We start from the raw sequence: 17,344 nt of genomic DNA, 5'->3' as shown, positions 1-17,344 counted from the left end.
AAGGTCCCTTCTGACCTGGGCTGTTCTATGATTCTGTGATTCTTCAGATTAGGAATGACAACATCCTGGGAAATACCTGAATAGTGTACGGAATAGAAATTAAATTCTGTTTTCAGACCAGTTGTACTTACAATGATTCCAGCTGATGGTTCCTAGATAGTCTTCTGGGAGAATGAATAGTAACAAAGAATCTTTCTCCTCACAGCTGGCAATGTAGCTATATCCAGGTGAGATCTTTAACACCCCTGACTATATGCACCGTATATCTTTAACACCCCTGACTATATGCACCTTATATCTTTGCTCTCTCTGAATTCTCTCTCAGAAGAGTTGTGTGTGACCGTTTAAGCTGTAATTTTTACAATGCTGTTTTCTATGCATACATTTATTTATCAACAATTTTTAAAAGGTCTCAAACATTTTTGATGAGAACTTGACTAACTACAGCATTCATGTCACTGACATAACTTTTGAAATAAATAATTACAGAAGTGTTAATAAGATTTCCAGAAACTTTTTTGCTTTTACAACTTCAGCCATTAATTATTATATTTTAAATGCATATCAGTCTACATCACTGTGTTATTATGGTAGGTTACTGAGGTTGTTTGCAAGGGACTAAGAACTCTGTTGACTGATTTTATTAAGGTTTTCAGATGCCATTACCATTGGCCTTTGGCTTTGGTGGAGGAGCTCCTTTTCACAGCAAGTTTCTCATTCCCCACAATTACTCCTCATGGAGGCTGTGGAAAGAGACTTGTTTTCACTTCACCCTTCTCCCAAAAATTTCCACATGGTTCCATTTTTCTCTCCCCAGTCCTTCAAGTGGGTAGCTGCTGAAGGAAACTGTTCAGTGCCATCAGGACCACAAAGCGGTAGCTGGGAGGTAGTGAAGATCTAACTAATGCAATGAAGAATTTATCACAGGAGCATTTTAGTAGAATTTATTTATAATGATTTTTATCAGCCTTTTGAACTGACTGCTGTTCACTGATTCATGAACATTATGGCCCTTTCATGTCACCTCTGGTTTCATCTACATAAATAATTTCTGGTCTATATAGTAATTTTCCAGTATTCCTAGCTACACTTCCTAGAGAGTAAAGTGGGAAATGAAAAAAAATCCAGCAAAACCAGATAAGCTTGAAGTTTAAGTTTTCAGAAGAAATGTGGGGGGATGTGTTTATTACATTGTGGTCAAGTGGGTTATTTTTGGTGAGCTTTATAGGTTTTGCTTCTCCATCCTAAAAAGAGCACATATTTATTATGGAGAGAAAGTTAAAAACCATCAGGAAACTTCTGTGGATACAAATAAAAGCCAATGTTTTTCATATCATTATGTAATTCATATCATGTAAGTCACAGAGTCCTCTGAAAATGGTAAAAGTCTTTCTGATAGTTAAATGCAACCCTAATACCATTATGTATTTATTTAGGATGAATCTCTAATACCTTTTCAAAACAAGAAATCAGTGAAAAAACTTCTTTTATTATTTTGGGTCAGTCAGAGGTATTGTAATTTTAATGTACTGGAGGGAGTATGGAAACTTATTTTTTTGCAGCCATCAGATCTGAAAACTGTGTAGTAAGCATTGCTTACTATTTTCAAAAAAGAAAGAACTGCACGATGACTGCTCTGTTCTGATGTCAACGTGAAAAAGTCATAAATTTTGGATATATACAAGTTTAGAAAAGTTTCATTATATTTTAGTCACTGATGAACATTCAAAATATTTTCGTGCCTCTCCCTGTAAAATAGATACTCTGGATACAAGATTATCATAACTGAAAGAAAACCCCACAATCCTATACTGGACTCCACACTTCCATCTGAGCATATGACTAGGAAGATGACCAGCACTCAAGACCCGGACATTTCAAGGGCTTAGGGTAAATTAAGTTGGTAAGTGAGTTTATAGTCTTTCCTAGATGTATAGGTATTTTTTTTTAAATGTATATTTAGAGGTGAAGGCAGAACAGTTAATAATTACAGTAGCATTCCTTTTCTGTATTTTGGATTGCTACTTCTCAGGCAAATATCAGAAAATATTTTTCATGATTTTCAAGTTCAATGGTAACTACAATTAGATTTTAAAAGTGCATTTTAGTGGAAGCAGGACTGTAGATCAGGTATAAGGTATCCCTGAGTTGGGAGCCTAGCAAATGAACCAAACTCAGAAACCACCCTACCTTTTCAAAGGCATCATTACAGAACATGCTGTCAGGTTTTTACTTGGCACTGTGGCAATATCACATGAAAATGCCCGAGAGTTTTTCTTACAAAAAATGGAAATGCCAGTTACAGTATCAAGAAAAAAAACCAGGGGCATGGGGAAGGGAGAGCTAAACAACCAAAAGTCTAGATGTTTATCCAGCACCTGCAGCTTTTAGATGCAAATGTATATGCACAAAAATGTGTGCCTGGAATTATTGGTAAGCAGAAGTGTTTACAATACCTTCATGCTAAGTAGCAAACAAATGATTGCCACTTAGGACATAAATTGAGGCATACAGTTGTGATCGCCATCATTTGATCATGAAAATTGTGGGAATAAAACAGGAGATTAATGCAATCTACCTTAAAATTCCCAGACCACTGTGTTAAGTAAAAAAGGTACACCAGAAATCAAGGATGTATCTGAACCATAAACTATTTGGGGCAAAGGCGGTATCTTACTCTGTGCTTGTAAAGTACCTGTAATTTATGGTGCTATATAAACGATTTTTAACAATGATGAAAACAGTTGTAGAAAGCAGTAGTTTCGAGAATGGGAAAAAAAGGAGAAATGAACTGATAGCATATGAAGTAATCTATAGCATGTAGGGAAAACCAACCAAAGGAAATGACTAAATCAAGGTAATAAAACTATTAATTATGTGCTCTTTGGAGGGCAACTGCTATCAAGTAGGAAAGTGACCTTCAGATGAAGGCCACTTTTTTACTTTCAGCACTGTACTCGAGATCTTAAGAATCCAAAAGAAGAGACAACTACTATATGGAAGAGAAATGCTATAAATTGCCCCAATGAACCTGTGAGCACAGAGTATATCTGTATTTTTGCCCATTACCTATGGAATAACAGTCTACATGGCATTTATTACATATTTAGAATACAACTGTAGCCACACCTTTACATAAGGGCTTACATTTCCAGTATTAGTGGAGGATGAAAAATGCCCGTGATACGATGTACTTGGTTTTTATATCTCCCTCCCCCTGTCTAAGCCATACTGTCTTTAAAGATAACAGAGGTGATCAAAGCTTCAAAATACACAACAGCAAATACATGTGGGGGGCAAAACATTCCTAAGTCAAGGTCAGCTTCTCCCAGGGATGAGAAACAACAAAGATGTTACAAATCAGCAAAGCATTTTTAACTTTCTCAACTTCCTGGTTTATAAAATGGATCCTCTAGATATCATGCTACAAATATAAAAATACTCGCTTACCATTTCTTCCATCTCTCAATCAATTCGTCCCCCAGTCTGTACTGATATTGGTGATTGCCCCAACCCAGTTGCAGGACTGGCCTTGCACTTGGCCTTGTTGAACTTCATGAGGTTCACCTGGCCCCACCACTCAAGCCTGTCCAGGTCCCTGTGGATGGCATCCCTTCCCTCTAGTGTATCAACAGCACCACTCAGCTTGCTGTTGTCTACAAAATTGCTGAGGGTGCACTCAATCCCACTATGTCATTGATGAAGATATTAAATAGTATGAGTATGATGTCATCATGATCTTTTAGGACCTACCAACTGTTTCGGTTTTATTCTCTTTTTCCTCTTGGAAGACTGTGGTATCTAAAACACAAGATCTCTCTCAAGCACATATTCCATACATTGAGCAAGGGAGTTACCCCACTTCGGTGACAGAGACTGACGATATTAGGATGGTGATTTGCAGGGATTTCATCATCAGTTCCTTACGGCTGTTATTTCCACTTTTAATCTTTAGTTTGACTTAGAATATTTTTTTCTATGGGCAGTCCACATGTATTGACATAACTGTCATGTGTTGCTCTGTTGATGAACTGCCAGTGTAACTTGACAAACAAGCTTTTCCATACTTGGTACAGATTAAATACATTCAAAAAAATCCATCTGCCCTGTATTTTTGGACAGATTATCAAGCTTTTATAAACAAGCAGTAGGATAGACTTTTTTCTCTCCAGGTACAACCAGCATGTACTTTATGTATTTTCATTCATATTTACACTTCAGGTATTTATATTCATATTTTCCCTACCTATTATGTGGGGTTTTCTCAATTTCACTTCAAAAAAAATACAACATGAAGGTAGTTAAAACTAATGACTTAGCAATAATTTCTCAACATGCATATGTCTATTTGCTTTCACAGAAATATTTTCATCCCATTTAAATGAACAGGACAAATAAAGGGGTAAAATAAATCCCAAATGTAAATAACAATGACAGATTCTTTTATATTTTTTAAATAACTTTTTCCAAAGCTAGGTAGCTGTTTCTCAAGACTGCAAAGAGGTGGGATTCTGAGCAATTCATACTTCTGTTCTTAGCACAGCAGCATGTTGTGGTAGTTTATTTCAGTCTAAAAAACAGAAGACACAATTCAGGCTTTGATGGTTAAATGTACCAGTTTCCAAACCAATGAGACTCCTGCAGTGGTTATGCTATCCAGGACTGCCCTTCATTAGGATACATTAGGAAAGCATCAAACAGATATATGTAGTAGGGATATTAGTTTGCTGATCTTACTGTCCCAACAGCTTCTGCAAACACGGTGAAGAGTGTGAAAATATTGGCTAATAGTTTCTTCTAAAGAAATTTTTGCTGCAAGGCTTTGTGAAGAGGAGAAAAATTAGTAGAACTAAAGGTATTTTTTAAATTCATTTAAAAGACAAATTCATTTGTCTTCCAACAACAGGAATAGCTCCTTGCTTGAGTCCGAAACTTGAAGATGGCTCAAAACTAATGTCAGCTTGATAAAACTAAATTTTGTTTGTTTAGCATAGCTTATTTTTATTTCTCTATCCTGCTTCCTGGAAATTATATACAGTTGCTTGGGATTCTGTACTAAGAAAACCATTTCTGCTGAACACACAGAAAGACTTAGTTTTCAGTGCAACTTGGGATTTTGCTGCAGAATAGAACAGAACAAAATTACTGTCCAGGTTCTCTTACTTTAAAAAAATTTCAAGAGACTAAGAACAAGTACACTCTTCCTTTAAAATCCTGGCCTATCTGAAGCCAAGATTTGGCCCTTTTTATAAACAGTATGGTGTATATGCTCTGTTGCATGTCAGCTACAAGTCTGTAGGACTGGATCCTTCAACTATATTTTATATATATAATATAGATATCTGTGTTACATATCAACATTGATGTGTGCATCTGCATTTTTGTTTAGTATTAACTTATTTCTCCTTGGAACTTTGCTGCTTTGAAAAAATTCGGCAGCTACTTAAAAAAGCATAATTAAATGGTTTAGTAGAGAAATAAACCTGACCAGTTTAAACAAGTAAGGTTTAGACAGATTTTACAGAACATAAAAACATCATTACCATCAATACTAGAACATGATTGTCCATATTATAATTAATATTCCTTCAGTCTCTCTACTTTAAACAATACTGGTTCAAGGAGTCAGTGTGGCCCAATGAATATACATCTTTATAACAATATATAATTTGGATTGTGGATGTAATTTTTTTTTTCAGTTATTATAACACTCTCAATGCCTGTCTTGTTCCCTTTAAAAATCTAGTTGCCTAGTCAATTTATTTCATGCAGAAGGACCAAAGAGTATGTTAAAAATCCAGCCCATCTACCTGCAACTGAAAAGCTTTTTCAGGTTTTTCACTTGACCCTAGTTTAAAAAAAAAAAAAAAGTATAAGCCAACACCACCCAGCCAAAACCACCTCCCCCATGCCGCCAAGCCAGAAAGGCCTTGTGGAAACACCCTGGGGAAAAAAACCAAAACCTGCAAAAAACCAAACCGACCAACCAACCAACAAAACCCCCCAAATTGCACTGTAAACTATATAGTGTTTCCTGCTTGAATTAGGCGTGACATTAAAGAGGACTATGGTCTTTGCTAGTCAAACTGACTAAGCAACAGTGGAGGTTGAAATAATAAGTCAAGATAGTATAAGCACTGTTAAAGCTGTGCGCTTAAAGGTCTGGTTTCAAGGTGATCAAAAAGAAGTTCTAAAAGCTATGTGAAAAAAGAGTTCCCACTCAACAAATACAAAATAAGCAAGAAAAATCTTTCTTCTGGGACAGCATCACTGATCACAGTGAGTGTTCTGCAAAAGAAGCTGTATGCAGTCATTGCAGAAAGTCTGTACCAAAAGTTGCTGTTCTGAGTGTAAAAGCTGTTCCCAAATACAGTGTGGATCCAGTACTGCGCATTGCTAGTGTTTTTGTAGCAGGAGAAAGAGAGCACCACGATATGAATTAAAGTACTGGTTCAGTACTTTATACTATCTAAATCTATTTTCTTCTATCCCGTCAGAAGTTTGCCACTTCCTGAACCTTGATTACCTTTAGTGAACTGCCTCACAAACCAAATCCCTATCCTTGACTGTCTGTATACAAACATGACTTTAAATATACATCAAGTAGCTGCTGAATTCCATATAGTGTGCTGCAGCTCTAGACAGAATCTGTCTGTCATGCTAAATGGACAGGTAGTTACTGAAAACATTGCTTCAGCCTTACCAAATATTACTGTAACTCTTCAGTTTCAGATATTACAAAGCACCATACTGAGAATACTTGACTGTGGAAAAATGAAAGTTGAGTTCAAGAGAAAGTGGCACTTGAACAACAGAAAATCCTCTGCCTACTGTTCTCAGAGATGCCAAAACAACATCAGGAAAGGAATGGAAGGCTTTCAGAATGGCATTCCATCAGCAGCAGACATGGAAAATACCTGAAGGTTTCTTTACTATTCCTGAAAGAATTTAAAGAAACCTGAAGTGAGTGCCACCATCAGTATGCAACAAAGGGAAGTGCTGCAAACATTCTTCTTTTGATCAAAGGAGCATATTATTAACAGTGAGAGGCTATGTCACTTTAAACATGAACCATAACAATTTTCATTACCTAGCCATTGTTCCTTTTTTTAATAATCACCACAGTTATTAAACAACAAATTGGAGGCCAGTGTTATCTTAAGAAAGTTACTATGCTTTAGGAAGGCTCCTAAAGTATACCAGAACTGCCAGCAGGACTGAAATAGATTTTACCTCGTTTCTTTGCTTGCCTTTTTTTGCACACGTTACTTTTAAGCTAAATGAAACTTTAAATGAAATCACATCCCTACAATTAACCTCCCTCCCCCAAAATTTGGTGGACTATTTACAATCCTTTTATTCTTCTTTAGATCTTAGTTCTAAGAATTTTTTTCCAAACTATGCTGTGAATTACTTCTCCAAAAAAGTAATTTCCAAAAAAACCCATCTACACAGCTAAGCACCTTACAACCTGATGAATTAATGCACTGAACAAAGACACAAAGAAAGCTAAATATTGCAGGATTATGGTTGCTTAAAAATTATGCTGGACATAAATGCATTTGCTTTTGTTTTCCCTCTACCTGGCATAACTTTAATACATTTTTGGCTGCACGTCACAGCTTATTTCATTTACTGTATAAAATACAAGACAAACAGAACAATATTGAATGCAAAACTTCCTTTTGTCTCCTTGAAAATTAGAGTACTATAAAAAATATAAGTTGATATTAAATACAAGATGATAGTAAGACTCTGCCCTTCCCATATTTCAGACCAGAAAAGGAACTCTGGCTGCATATAATGCATCTTAGTAATAAGTGCATGTGAAAGAAGCTGTTAATTAGAGCAACAACTGGGTCACTTAAAATTTCAGATCAAGGAAGTTAATCACACCATTTACCATTAGACCTCATTGGTATTCACAGGAACATTTATAAACCCTGCTAACATTAAGAGTTTAAAATTGCTCTATGCCCACCTTAGAGAGCTCAGCTGCATAAGGACCAAAAGCATTAGCTTATACAGCAAAACTCATGCATGTAAATGCAGATACAGAAGTTCACTTTAAACAGTTACGTTGAGTTGATAATGCAAAATAATAATTTCTTAGTTGAAAGGAAGGTTGGGTAAAGCCCAATAAGGTTTAAGTTAGCCTGGAAGTTTAAATAATGTCCTTAGGCTATGATTAAAAAAAAAAAATCCCAGGTTAAAGTCAAAGCAGTAAGGAAGGTTCAGTGGAAGCAGCAGACAGACTTCTGAGGCTGTCGCTACACTTTTTTATAGCTTTATGTACTACAGCTTATTTCTACCTAGGGCTGGTATCCTGATTTTCTTCATAGCCTTAAATAACTTGTATCATTCATGTTTCAAAGTCTGTTCTTCAGACCCAAATATGAGAAGAAAAGTGTTTTTAAATGATTTTGAGCAAGTTGTGAGTTCTGTGTCTTTACAGGTCATTTGTAATGCATCAGAATGACAATTACATTAAGGTCCACACAACGACTCATAAAACAGCAAGTGGCAGTAAGAAAGAGTCAGAGAAGAGGATATGGTGTATCTGTCCAAGAAGGGATTTATAAATCAGGATTGGAGAACACAAAACAGAATGAGGAGGACTAAACAGTATCATTATTTTCTTTAAAGGAAATACTGACAAAGAACAGTGTTTGAAGACACATAAGTTTTTTAGTATAACTTGATTTAACGAAGCCAGATTAGAAAGCAAAAAGAAATTACAGAAATATGAAAAAAAATAATATTTAAGGCAGCACATAGTAATGAAAATCTATTTCCAAGAGAAAGGAAAACTTAAAAAACGGCATTAATGCTTTGTGTTTTTTTTTTTTTTTTTAAATTGGATGGAAATATGCCAGTTAGCTTGTGTTACATATCCAAATGAAAAAAAAAAAAAACACCACCACAAAACCCAACCAGCTGTGCTAGAGATAAAATTCCCATAGCTCTACGAATTCTCATTTAAATAATTCAGGTATAAACATTAATGTCTAGCTGGGAATTTTACCAGGTTAGCAAGGTGAGTAAGTTACCAACTTGTGGTCACTGTCATTTTCAAAGCTTCAGCAGAAAAGGGTTAAAATATACAGACTTCCTTAATTATTAGAATTATCATTACATATAATGGCCAGAGGCTCCAATATGAATAAGTTTCATTACTCTAAATGCTTTATTCCAGAACAGTGAGTCTCTGCTTTGAATTTAGAATTTAAAAACCAATGAAACAGATAAGAGGTGAGAAATGTCTGAATAAATGATTACAGTAAGACTTGGATATTTCTTTCTATAGCCACACAATGTCTAATTATTTATTTGCACTATTATGCTTTAAAAAGCCTTTCTTAAAGTGCCTTTCTTTTGGAACTTCTTCAGGACTTGTAGGCTAAGGAATGACTAGGGAATCAAAAAAGGAGAGTGGCAGACACATTGTCATCTTAGACTTAGCAAGGAAGGTGGGAGATAATATGTCTGTCTTATTATATTATTAGATGATCTAAGGATAATCTAGTTTTAACTCAGTTTAACAAACGCAAATAGATGTTAGCATTTTGTCGTTTTAATCCTGTTCTCTTGTTATATTTCAATTCTTTCAGTTGGGATGAAACAATATTTTGTCGTGAAGAGACTGCCTCACATCCAAGTATTCATGGTAGGTCACAAACCCCAAAATCTTGCAGGCACGAAAAATCTAACTCAGCCAATTAAACATTTCTTTAACAACACTGCTCAGTTAGGGAGCCAACCTAAAAGTGACAGAATGGTCAAGTTACACCCTGAGAGTGTTGAAGGTGCAGAACCTGGCAGCGGGGGGCTGTCGGCAAGCATGACTAAGGAGGGTCAAAGCTGCCAGCACTGAACTATGACCAAAACATCTCCACACAGCATATTGAAATTTCACTGTGAACTTTTGTTACAGCAGATGAGCTGTTGTAAACTAGAATAGAGTCTGGGCACTGGTAAAGCTTCGGGCATTTGAAGACCAGGCAGGGGAAAGAAACAGCTCTACCGTGCTCAGTACTGCAATTGTTGCTCTCGCTGTATCTGTCTGTTTAAGACTTCTTGGTGGCTATACTTTTGTACTACAGCCACAAGCTCTAACTCTGTAGGGTGGTGTACTGCTTTCATTGCATCCCAGCCTCAGGAACAGAGTTTACACTGATGTGGTTTAATGCCAGTTGCAACCAAGAACCACACAGCCACTAGTTCACCCTTCCCCCATGCCAGTGGGATGGGGAGAGAGAATCGGAAAGGCAAAAGTAAGAAAACTCGTGGTTGAGATAAGAACAGTTTAATGATTGAAATAAAATAAAGTAGTAATAATAATAATAATAAATAGTAATAATAATAAATTGTAATGAAAACAACAAAAAAAGAGAGAGAGAAACAAAACCCAGGAAAATCAAGTGATGCAACCGCTCACCACCTGCTGACCGACGTCCAGCCAGTCCCTGAGCAGCGATTGCTGCCCTCCCAACTAGCGCCCCCCAGCTTATATACTGAGCATGATGTCATATGGTATGGAATATCCCTTTGGCCAGTTTGGGTGAGCTGTCCCAGCCATGCTCCCTCCCAGCTTCTTGTGCACCTCCTCGCTGGCAGAGCATGGGAAACTGAAAAGTCCTTGACTTATATAAGCACTGCTTAGCAACAACTAGAACATCAGTGTGTTATCAACATTATTCTCACACTAAATCCAAAACACAGCACTGTATCAGCTACTAGAAAGAAAATTAACTCTATCCCAGCTGAAACCAGGACAACTGATAACTATATTTCATGTAACAGAAACACCACAGCAGTAGTGGAAGGAGATGTACCTAATCTTAGTAGGTTAGAGACGTGTTTTTTTCCTAAGTTGTCATGAAAAGTCACATTTTGATATGACACAAAGGCATCATAAGCACCGAGTTCATTGTTAGATGTAAATGTGTAATACTGGAATAGAAAGATACATGAAAGTTTTACTGCATCACATTTTATCCACTACCTAGAAAAATCACACATATTTACTTGAAGAAAGAGCTGAGGGTCTCCTCCCATCATATTTCAAAACAAAGTTTTTCTTCATTCAAAAGAGAAAACTTAGTAAAAACAACAAAACCAAATGAAAACTTCCTTTGTTCTCATGGCATTGCTACCTCTTGAAAAGATTGTCCTTCAGGTACTATTGCAATATTTTAACTTTGACAGCTGCTCTGTTGAGACATTACTACTGATAAAACAAAGCTTTGTCACTTCAGCTTCAGTAAAATAGCAATGCAGTCACATATCAGGAAGAAAAGAATCAAGGACAATATGTGATGCATCATTCTTGCATAACTTGTTTACCAAAAGTCCCATTGCAAATATGGTGAAGACCAGCTGAAGCATCTAGGTATGTTGATGAAGTTAATCTAATGAATAGATGAATGTTTAAGAACACTGCACAACTTATTTTAAGACTAGAGTATATTCTTTATACTTGCAAGTCATGCAGGCACTGCTGATGCTTAGTAAACTGCAAACAAAAGAATGCTGCTTTTTGTTTTGTTTTGTTTTTTTCATAAAAGCTTATGCTTCCTTCAGGCCTGCCTCTCGCTCTCTACTTGCATATGGGATTTTGAGAAAATACCCATCATATGGTATCAATAAATGTACATCTATTAAGCAACACTTGGATGACCCAAAAGTTTGGTTTTTTTTTTTTTTCAGTTAATGAAAACTCTTAGGCCTTTCCAAAAAAAATACTAGAATCAATCAGTTGAACAAGGAAATACTTGTGATGAAAAAGCATCTGCAGAGATATGTAGCATTTAAAGGGAGCAGGGACTAAAACCTGTTTAAAACACTGTCACTTTAACATAGGAAAAGGAAAAAGAAACAGCAACCTGGGTTCAGGAACTCCATCTTATTTACAGATTGTACACAACCAATATACACACTAAAATACTCGGACCTTTTCTGCCAGTTCCCTCACATTCTTAGCACTGATTTCTTTCTGAAAGCACACATACTATAAAAAAAATCCAAAGGATAGTGTCTTCTTGTTTGAAACAATCTGGTAGTGGAGAAAGTCTGAGAAACATAGTGACCTTTACCACTACTAAATCTTCACATGATGCATAGGAAGAGCACACTGAATGTCAAGAGAGCTCCTGTAAAGAGATATTTACTGCCAAATCTCACTAAATTATGAAAGAAAAACCTGTATCTACTGTAACTGTTTTATACTGAGATATGTACAATATTTACCAACAGGCAACAAATAAGCTACATATGTTCCTCTTAAATAAAGTAATCCATCTGTCAATAGCACAAACTAGTTTCTGCTTATGTTTTAACAGAACATTTTGCATATCATTGCACTTACCCTTAGCTGTTCTCTTTCACAACTCATCTGTTGCTTTGAACTCTATAAGAGGAAAAAAGAAAAAAAAACAAAAAACAAAAACTTTGAAAGCATAGCATTCTTGCCACAACAAAGCTGCTAGGTCTACATATCTTACACAAATAAATATTGGAAGAACAACCATGAGTCTAAACACAATATTGTATTGTGGATCTAGATAAAGTCATTACTGCAAAAAAGTATTCTTTCACTTATTATTTTAAAATTTACAAAGGTCAAAAGGAAATCAACACCAGAACCCACCACAAGTCTGAAGTACAAAAGCATTTTTCAGATTTTAAAGATCTCAGTTCAGGATGAAGCTTTCCCCTTTTTCTGTTCTATCACAAGTCTGTGTTTTATTTCTGAATATCCCACTACTAAGATACCATGATATATGCACAGCACACCTTAGAAATAAAAATATAGAAGCTTCAAGAAGTGATAAAACTATTCCTATGACAACTTCCAGTTCTGATCTGGTATAAAAATATAACTGAAGACGACTTGATTCCAATGCACATTTTTTTCCATACTGCTGTCTTTATGTTCTGCCAGGTTTATGAGAAACACTCTTAGAGTTTGAGAGCTGGTTGCTGAGCAAAACCTCACTACCAAGTAGCAGCAGATGTGAGTCATCTGTGAATGGCAGCACAATTTGTGAAGTCGCCACTCTGCCAAAAAGAAAGGGGCTCCTCTAGAAAGAGCTCAAGAAACTGAACAGCAGCACTGAAACACCCAGTTCCTAGTTTGCTTCCTAGCCCCCTGGTTTCTAACTCAATCCTGCCACCAGGACCTCTTGAACAAAACTTTAAAAGCTTTGCTCAGGTGCTCAGGAAGGCACTCAGATGTTCATGTGTCCTACCTGTGGTGAGAGGTTTTTTGTTTGGTTGGTTTTTGGTTTTGTTTTGTTTTTAAAATAAGGTATGTTTAAAATACTTTTAGAATCATTAGTGAGTATCATTAGCATTAAAGTGTAATCACTGCCATTTCGGTAATTAATATACATGGCAAACAGAATTCACAAAACATGAAAAAGAAATCTGATGCAATGTTTTCTAAGGCTATTTTCAGAGGTTCAGAGTACACTTTTCACTACTTTGCACTTACAAAAAGTTAAAATATGAACTAATACCCATTTGTAGGAGATATTTTTACTCTGTTGAGATAATGAAAAGGGGAACTTCTCAGGCAAAGTTAGGTTACTTACAAAAGAATAAAACTGCCAGCCCATTTTTCAACACAGAAAAATGAGTCCTAATAAATAAATTACAAGCTAAACCTTCTATATATATAGTAGAAGTTTTACAACAAAGTCCCTGTACAAAAATACAAATCTAACAGCAACAAATGCTCTTCTGATATGTTTCCTAAAGTTCTCTAGCAGGGAACAACAGGTAAAGGAATTCAGCATAGGTCTATTTACAATCTTTCCCTAAAGAGTAAAATTAAGCTAAAGTGACTAGCTCTTGCAGACTAATGATTCCATTTTTCAAAGTTCATGCCTTCACACCATTTATAAATTACTTTAAGGTTGTATTAGTCTGCATTATAAGTGTACTTACCTAAGTCTCAAGAGTTAATTTAAATCTGAAACTGCTCTAGATGCATCTATTCATGTTGTTTAAAAAATATAAAATACAATAGAATATTTTAGTTGGAAGGGACCTACAATGATCATCTAGTGCAAGTTTGAAGTGAGTTTGGGGTTTTTTGTTTGTTTTGTTTGTTGTTGGAGTTTTTTTACTATTATTATTTAGGTTTTCCTCTGTGTAAGCCTCCACACCAGAGATTTTAACTCCAATTTTCAGAAAAAAATATTAGTTGAAATGTGAATAGTTGTTTAGACAACGGTCCTATACACGTTAAAACAAACAACTTTAAATCATAACTATCTAAAGTTACCCACTTTTTGATGGTTTGTAGGATATATTCTATAAACATAACAACACTACTACTACCTTACTCAGTTTTGTCCTGAGCAGTCATAACACAAGACAGATACCACTATGGGTTTTTTCGTAGATAAATGTGTGCACAAAGAAATGAGGAAAGTCATTTGCCAAACTAACAGCACGTGAGCTCCACTTAGCAAACTGAACAACATCCAGAATGATTTGTCTTTATAATATTTCACTGGTCAGCTGCTTTGGATAGGGCTGCCGGTCTTGCATTCTATAATTTGTGTTCTAGATGTACCAACTATTTTTCTAGAAGAAATGTTCAGCCTCTACCATTAGTTCCAGTATTTCTCGGGTACTCTTCAGGCATTAAAAAAAAAGAAAAAGAAAACTGAACAAACAACATGGTGATTACTTGAAGAAAACAAAGGGAAAAAGGAGAACATAATGGAACATGCAATGCATTACACAATGCTGGAATATTGCGATTGCTTTTTATTTAATTCAACATAATTTTCTGAAACTTTCTTTTGCATCTCTTGTCAAATTTGCCTGTTTTCTCCAGTCAGATGCCTAGAGAGCGTAACTTTTGCAATAGGGGTATTTTTCATAACTTGTCTGCAGAACACAGCAGAACTGTAATCTTTGTAGTTATTAAATACTACTAATACTTCAGTAGTAGTAGTAGTAATAATTTTAAAAGAAGCAGCCAAAACTGTAATCATGTTGAAAAGATGTTCAGCATAGAAATCAACAGGAGATAAGGGTTATTAAAAATGCTGCCATAAATTGCATTGTTACTTAAGAAACAAAAACCATCAGATTTACGGGATATAGAATTAGATAATCCTTCTATCTCGTCTGTAATGTGTCTATCCTCCGATTTTCTTACCTTTGTGGTGCACAGCCATACATGGCTCACAAGTTTAGTCTCTCTGATAAAATACATAAACAAGGAGAGATTTACAGTTGTTCCCATTTCATCCGCCGTACCATGTTGCTGGGCCTGGTCATGCTGATTACATGTTTAGGTAAACGATGAAGATACTTCGTTTATTCCACAGCAGCTGCAAACTGTTCTACGGTATTAGTTTAGGCTCTTTCGAGATGATTGTGAGGAGTCTTTTGGAAAGACTTTCTGAAGTTTATATTTACTATTTTTTTCCATTTAGATATAGGGGAAAATATATTCAGATTGTACCTTTAACATCACCCTTCAGAACAATGTGTTGTCCTCTTCCACATGAAACTTTTGGCTCTGACCTCACATTAGCTGCACAGATTTACAGGCATTCTGTCTTCAGACAGAAAGGTGACAAAGGTGGTTAAAGACAAGGAAATATATCTAGACAGGAACAAGTAGGAAGACCAGAATACTTGAGCCTGGAAAAGAGATGGCTGGGAGTAGGTGTCTATGAAATCATAAACAACATGGAGATGGAAAAGCTAGAATGATTGCTTCTTCTCTCTCCCAAAAAAAGAACTAGATGGCAACAAATTAATAGGTGGCCAGTTCAAACCAAACTAAGGAAACAGATGATACTTCATACAATGTGTAAATAAAGGGAGTAGGTGCTGCGACCTTTGCCACACAAAGTTCCTGGAGGCTGGAAGAAAATTCTGGAGGCACTGGCTTTGTTCCCCTCTTCTATAGGCACGCATAAAGATGGTACCTTGGACTTACAGACCTCCAGTCTGACTCAGAACAGCTGGTTTCATGTACACTAATAATATAAACATGCAAGCTTCCAAAAAAAGTGTATCAAATATTGTGGAGTGGAGCAAGGGTTACAGTTACTGACTATTTAAACAGATAATTAATTCTGCGTTTTAATTAGTCATCTATAAGGCTATCTGCTACTGTCATTTTAAACATAAAATTGACAAATATCTAACATCACAGAGACCAGAACAGGAAACATTATTTAACATTGAATGATATTTAAGACTGGAAAGAAGTATTTAGGAACAAGTGGGAGAATACAATGGAGAGGTAAAGAATGAATAAGAACAAAGATGTACATGTCAGGAGAGGCCGACTGTGTCTTAACATCCAACTGCTACACCATCTGCCAGCAAAACAAATAGAACATCCATTTATTTTAAAACTAACAGCTTTCATATGAATGTGAGAGTTGTATTTTAAAATATACTGTGACTCAATCTACCACCACATCCATAGTGTTCTGTTTACTAAAAGAAATGGAGGAAGACAACAGGGGTAATACGCAGGACACGCCAATGACAGCAATTTCCTTTGTTCGAAGTTCAGCAAATGGTTGATTCCAAACTGTATGTTTTAGCAGTAATAACAAAATCCATTTCAGTGATGGCTTCCCTCAGAGAGTGAACTTCCATGTAGATATCTACCTCACCACCCCTCATACTAGAAGCTTTCCAGAACAAAAGCAGCAAAGCTCAGTGATAATGCATTATTAGGATTAGATTAAAAAGAAAAAATGAAACAAACCAAACTTACTTTAACGAAAAAATATTTTTCATAGTTTAAACAACGATGCCATCTATCTATCTATCTACCTACCTCTCTGTCAGTTCAAGTTTATTAAAATACATCTGGGAAAGGCTCATTTGGGCACAAGTGGTTTCTGTGCAGTGCCAGTGCCAAATTTGCTCTCTCGTTTTGTCTTTTTTTTTTGCTATCTGTGCCAGTTTAAGAGAATCATCCTGGCAGTACTAAGCACTTAAGGGAAAACATAAATAATGCATTTACAATATGTAAACCTGTACAGATAAAATGAGAAAAACTGAAAGCCATAACATAATTAATTAATGATCAAGAGACCTTAGAAGCAAACCTTGCGCACATCCTGCAATTTAAAATGCAGTGCTTCTCAATCCTAAATTTACTTTGTTATGTCGCTGGATTGAACCATATGCAATGAACTATTTCTCTTAGTTCAAGACTGCATGAAGAACCTGGTCAATACATTGAGTGTCATTATGTCAAGCTCTCACATGCTAGAGATTAGTGGAAGAATGCCTAAAATATTGATTCTCTTTAAAGGATTCCATCAAGGAAAAATTTTTAAAGAACTCG

General features: G+C 35.9%; 1 protein-coding gene across 2 annotated transcripts in view; it reads right to left on the bottom strand.

The window, feature by feature from the left end:
* Positions 1 to 17,344, bottom strand: part of RBFOX1 (RNA binding fox-1 homolog 1) — a 936,648-nt gene that overhangs the window by 403,306 nt on the left and 515,998 nt on the right. For both annotated transcript variants that reach the window (XM_075164916.1, XM_075164917.1), the window contains one exon: positions 12,368 to 12,409. In XM_075164916.1, the coding sequence (XP_075021017.1) occupies positions 12,368 to 12,409 (42 nt within the window). The remainder of the gene's footprint in view (positions 1 to 12,367; positions 12,410 to 17,344) is intronic.

The sequence above is a fragment of the Calonectris borealis genome, chromosome 16, assembly GCF_964195595.1.
Source record: "Calonectris borealis chromosome 16, bCalBor7.hap1.2, whole genome shotgun sequence".
Taxonomy (NCBI): domain Eukaryota; kingdom Metazoa; phylum Chordata; class Aves; order Procellariiformes; family Procellariidae; genus Calonectris; species Calonectris borealis.
The sequence above is the reverse complement of the archived record's forward strand: the minus strand, read 5'-3'. Positions and strand labels throughout refer to the sequence as shown.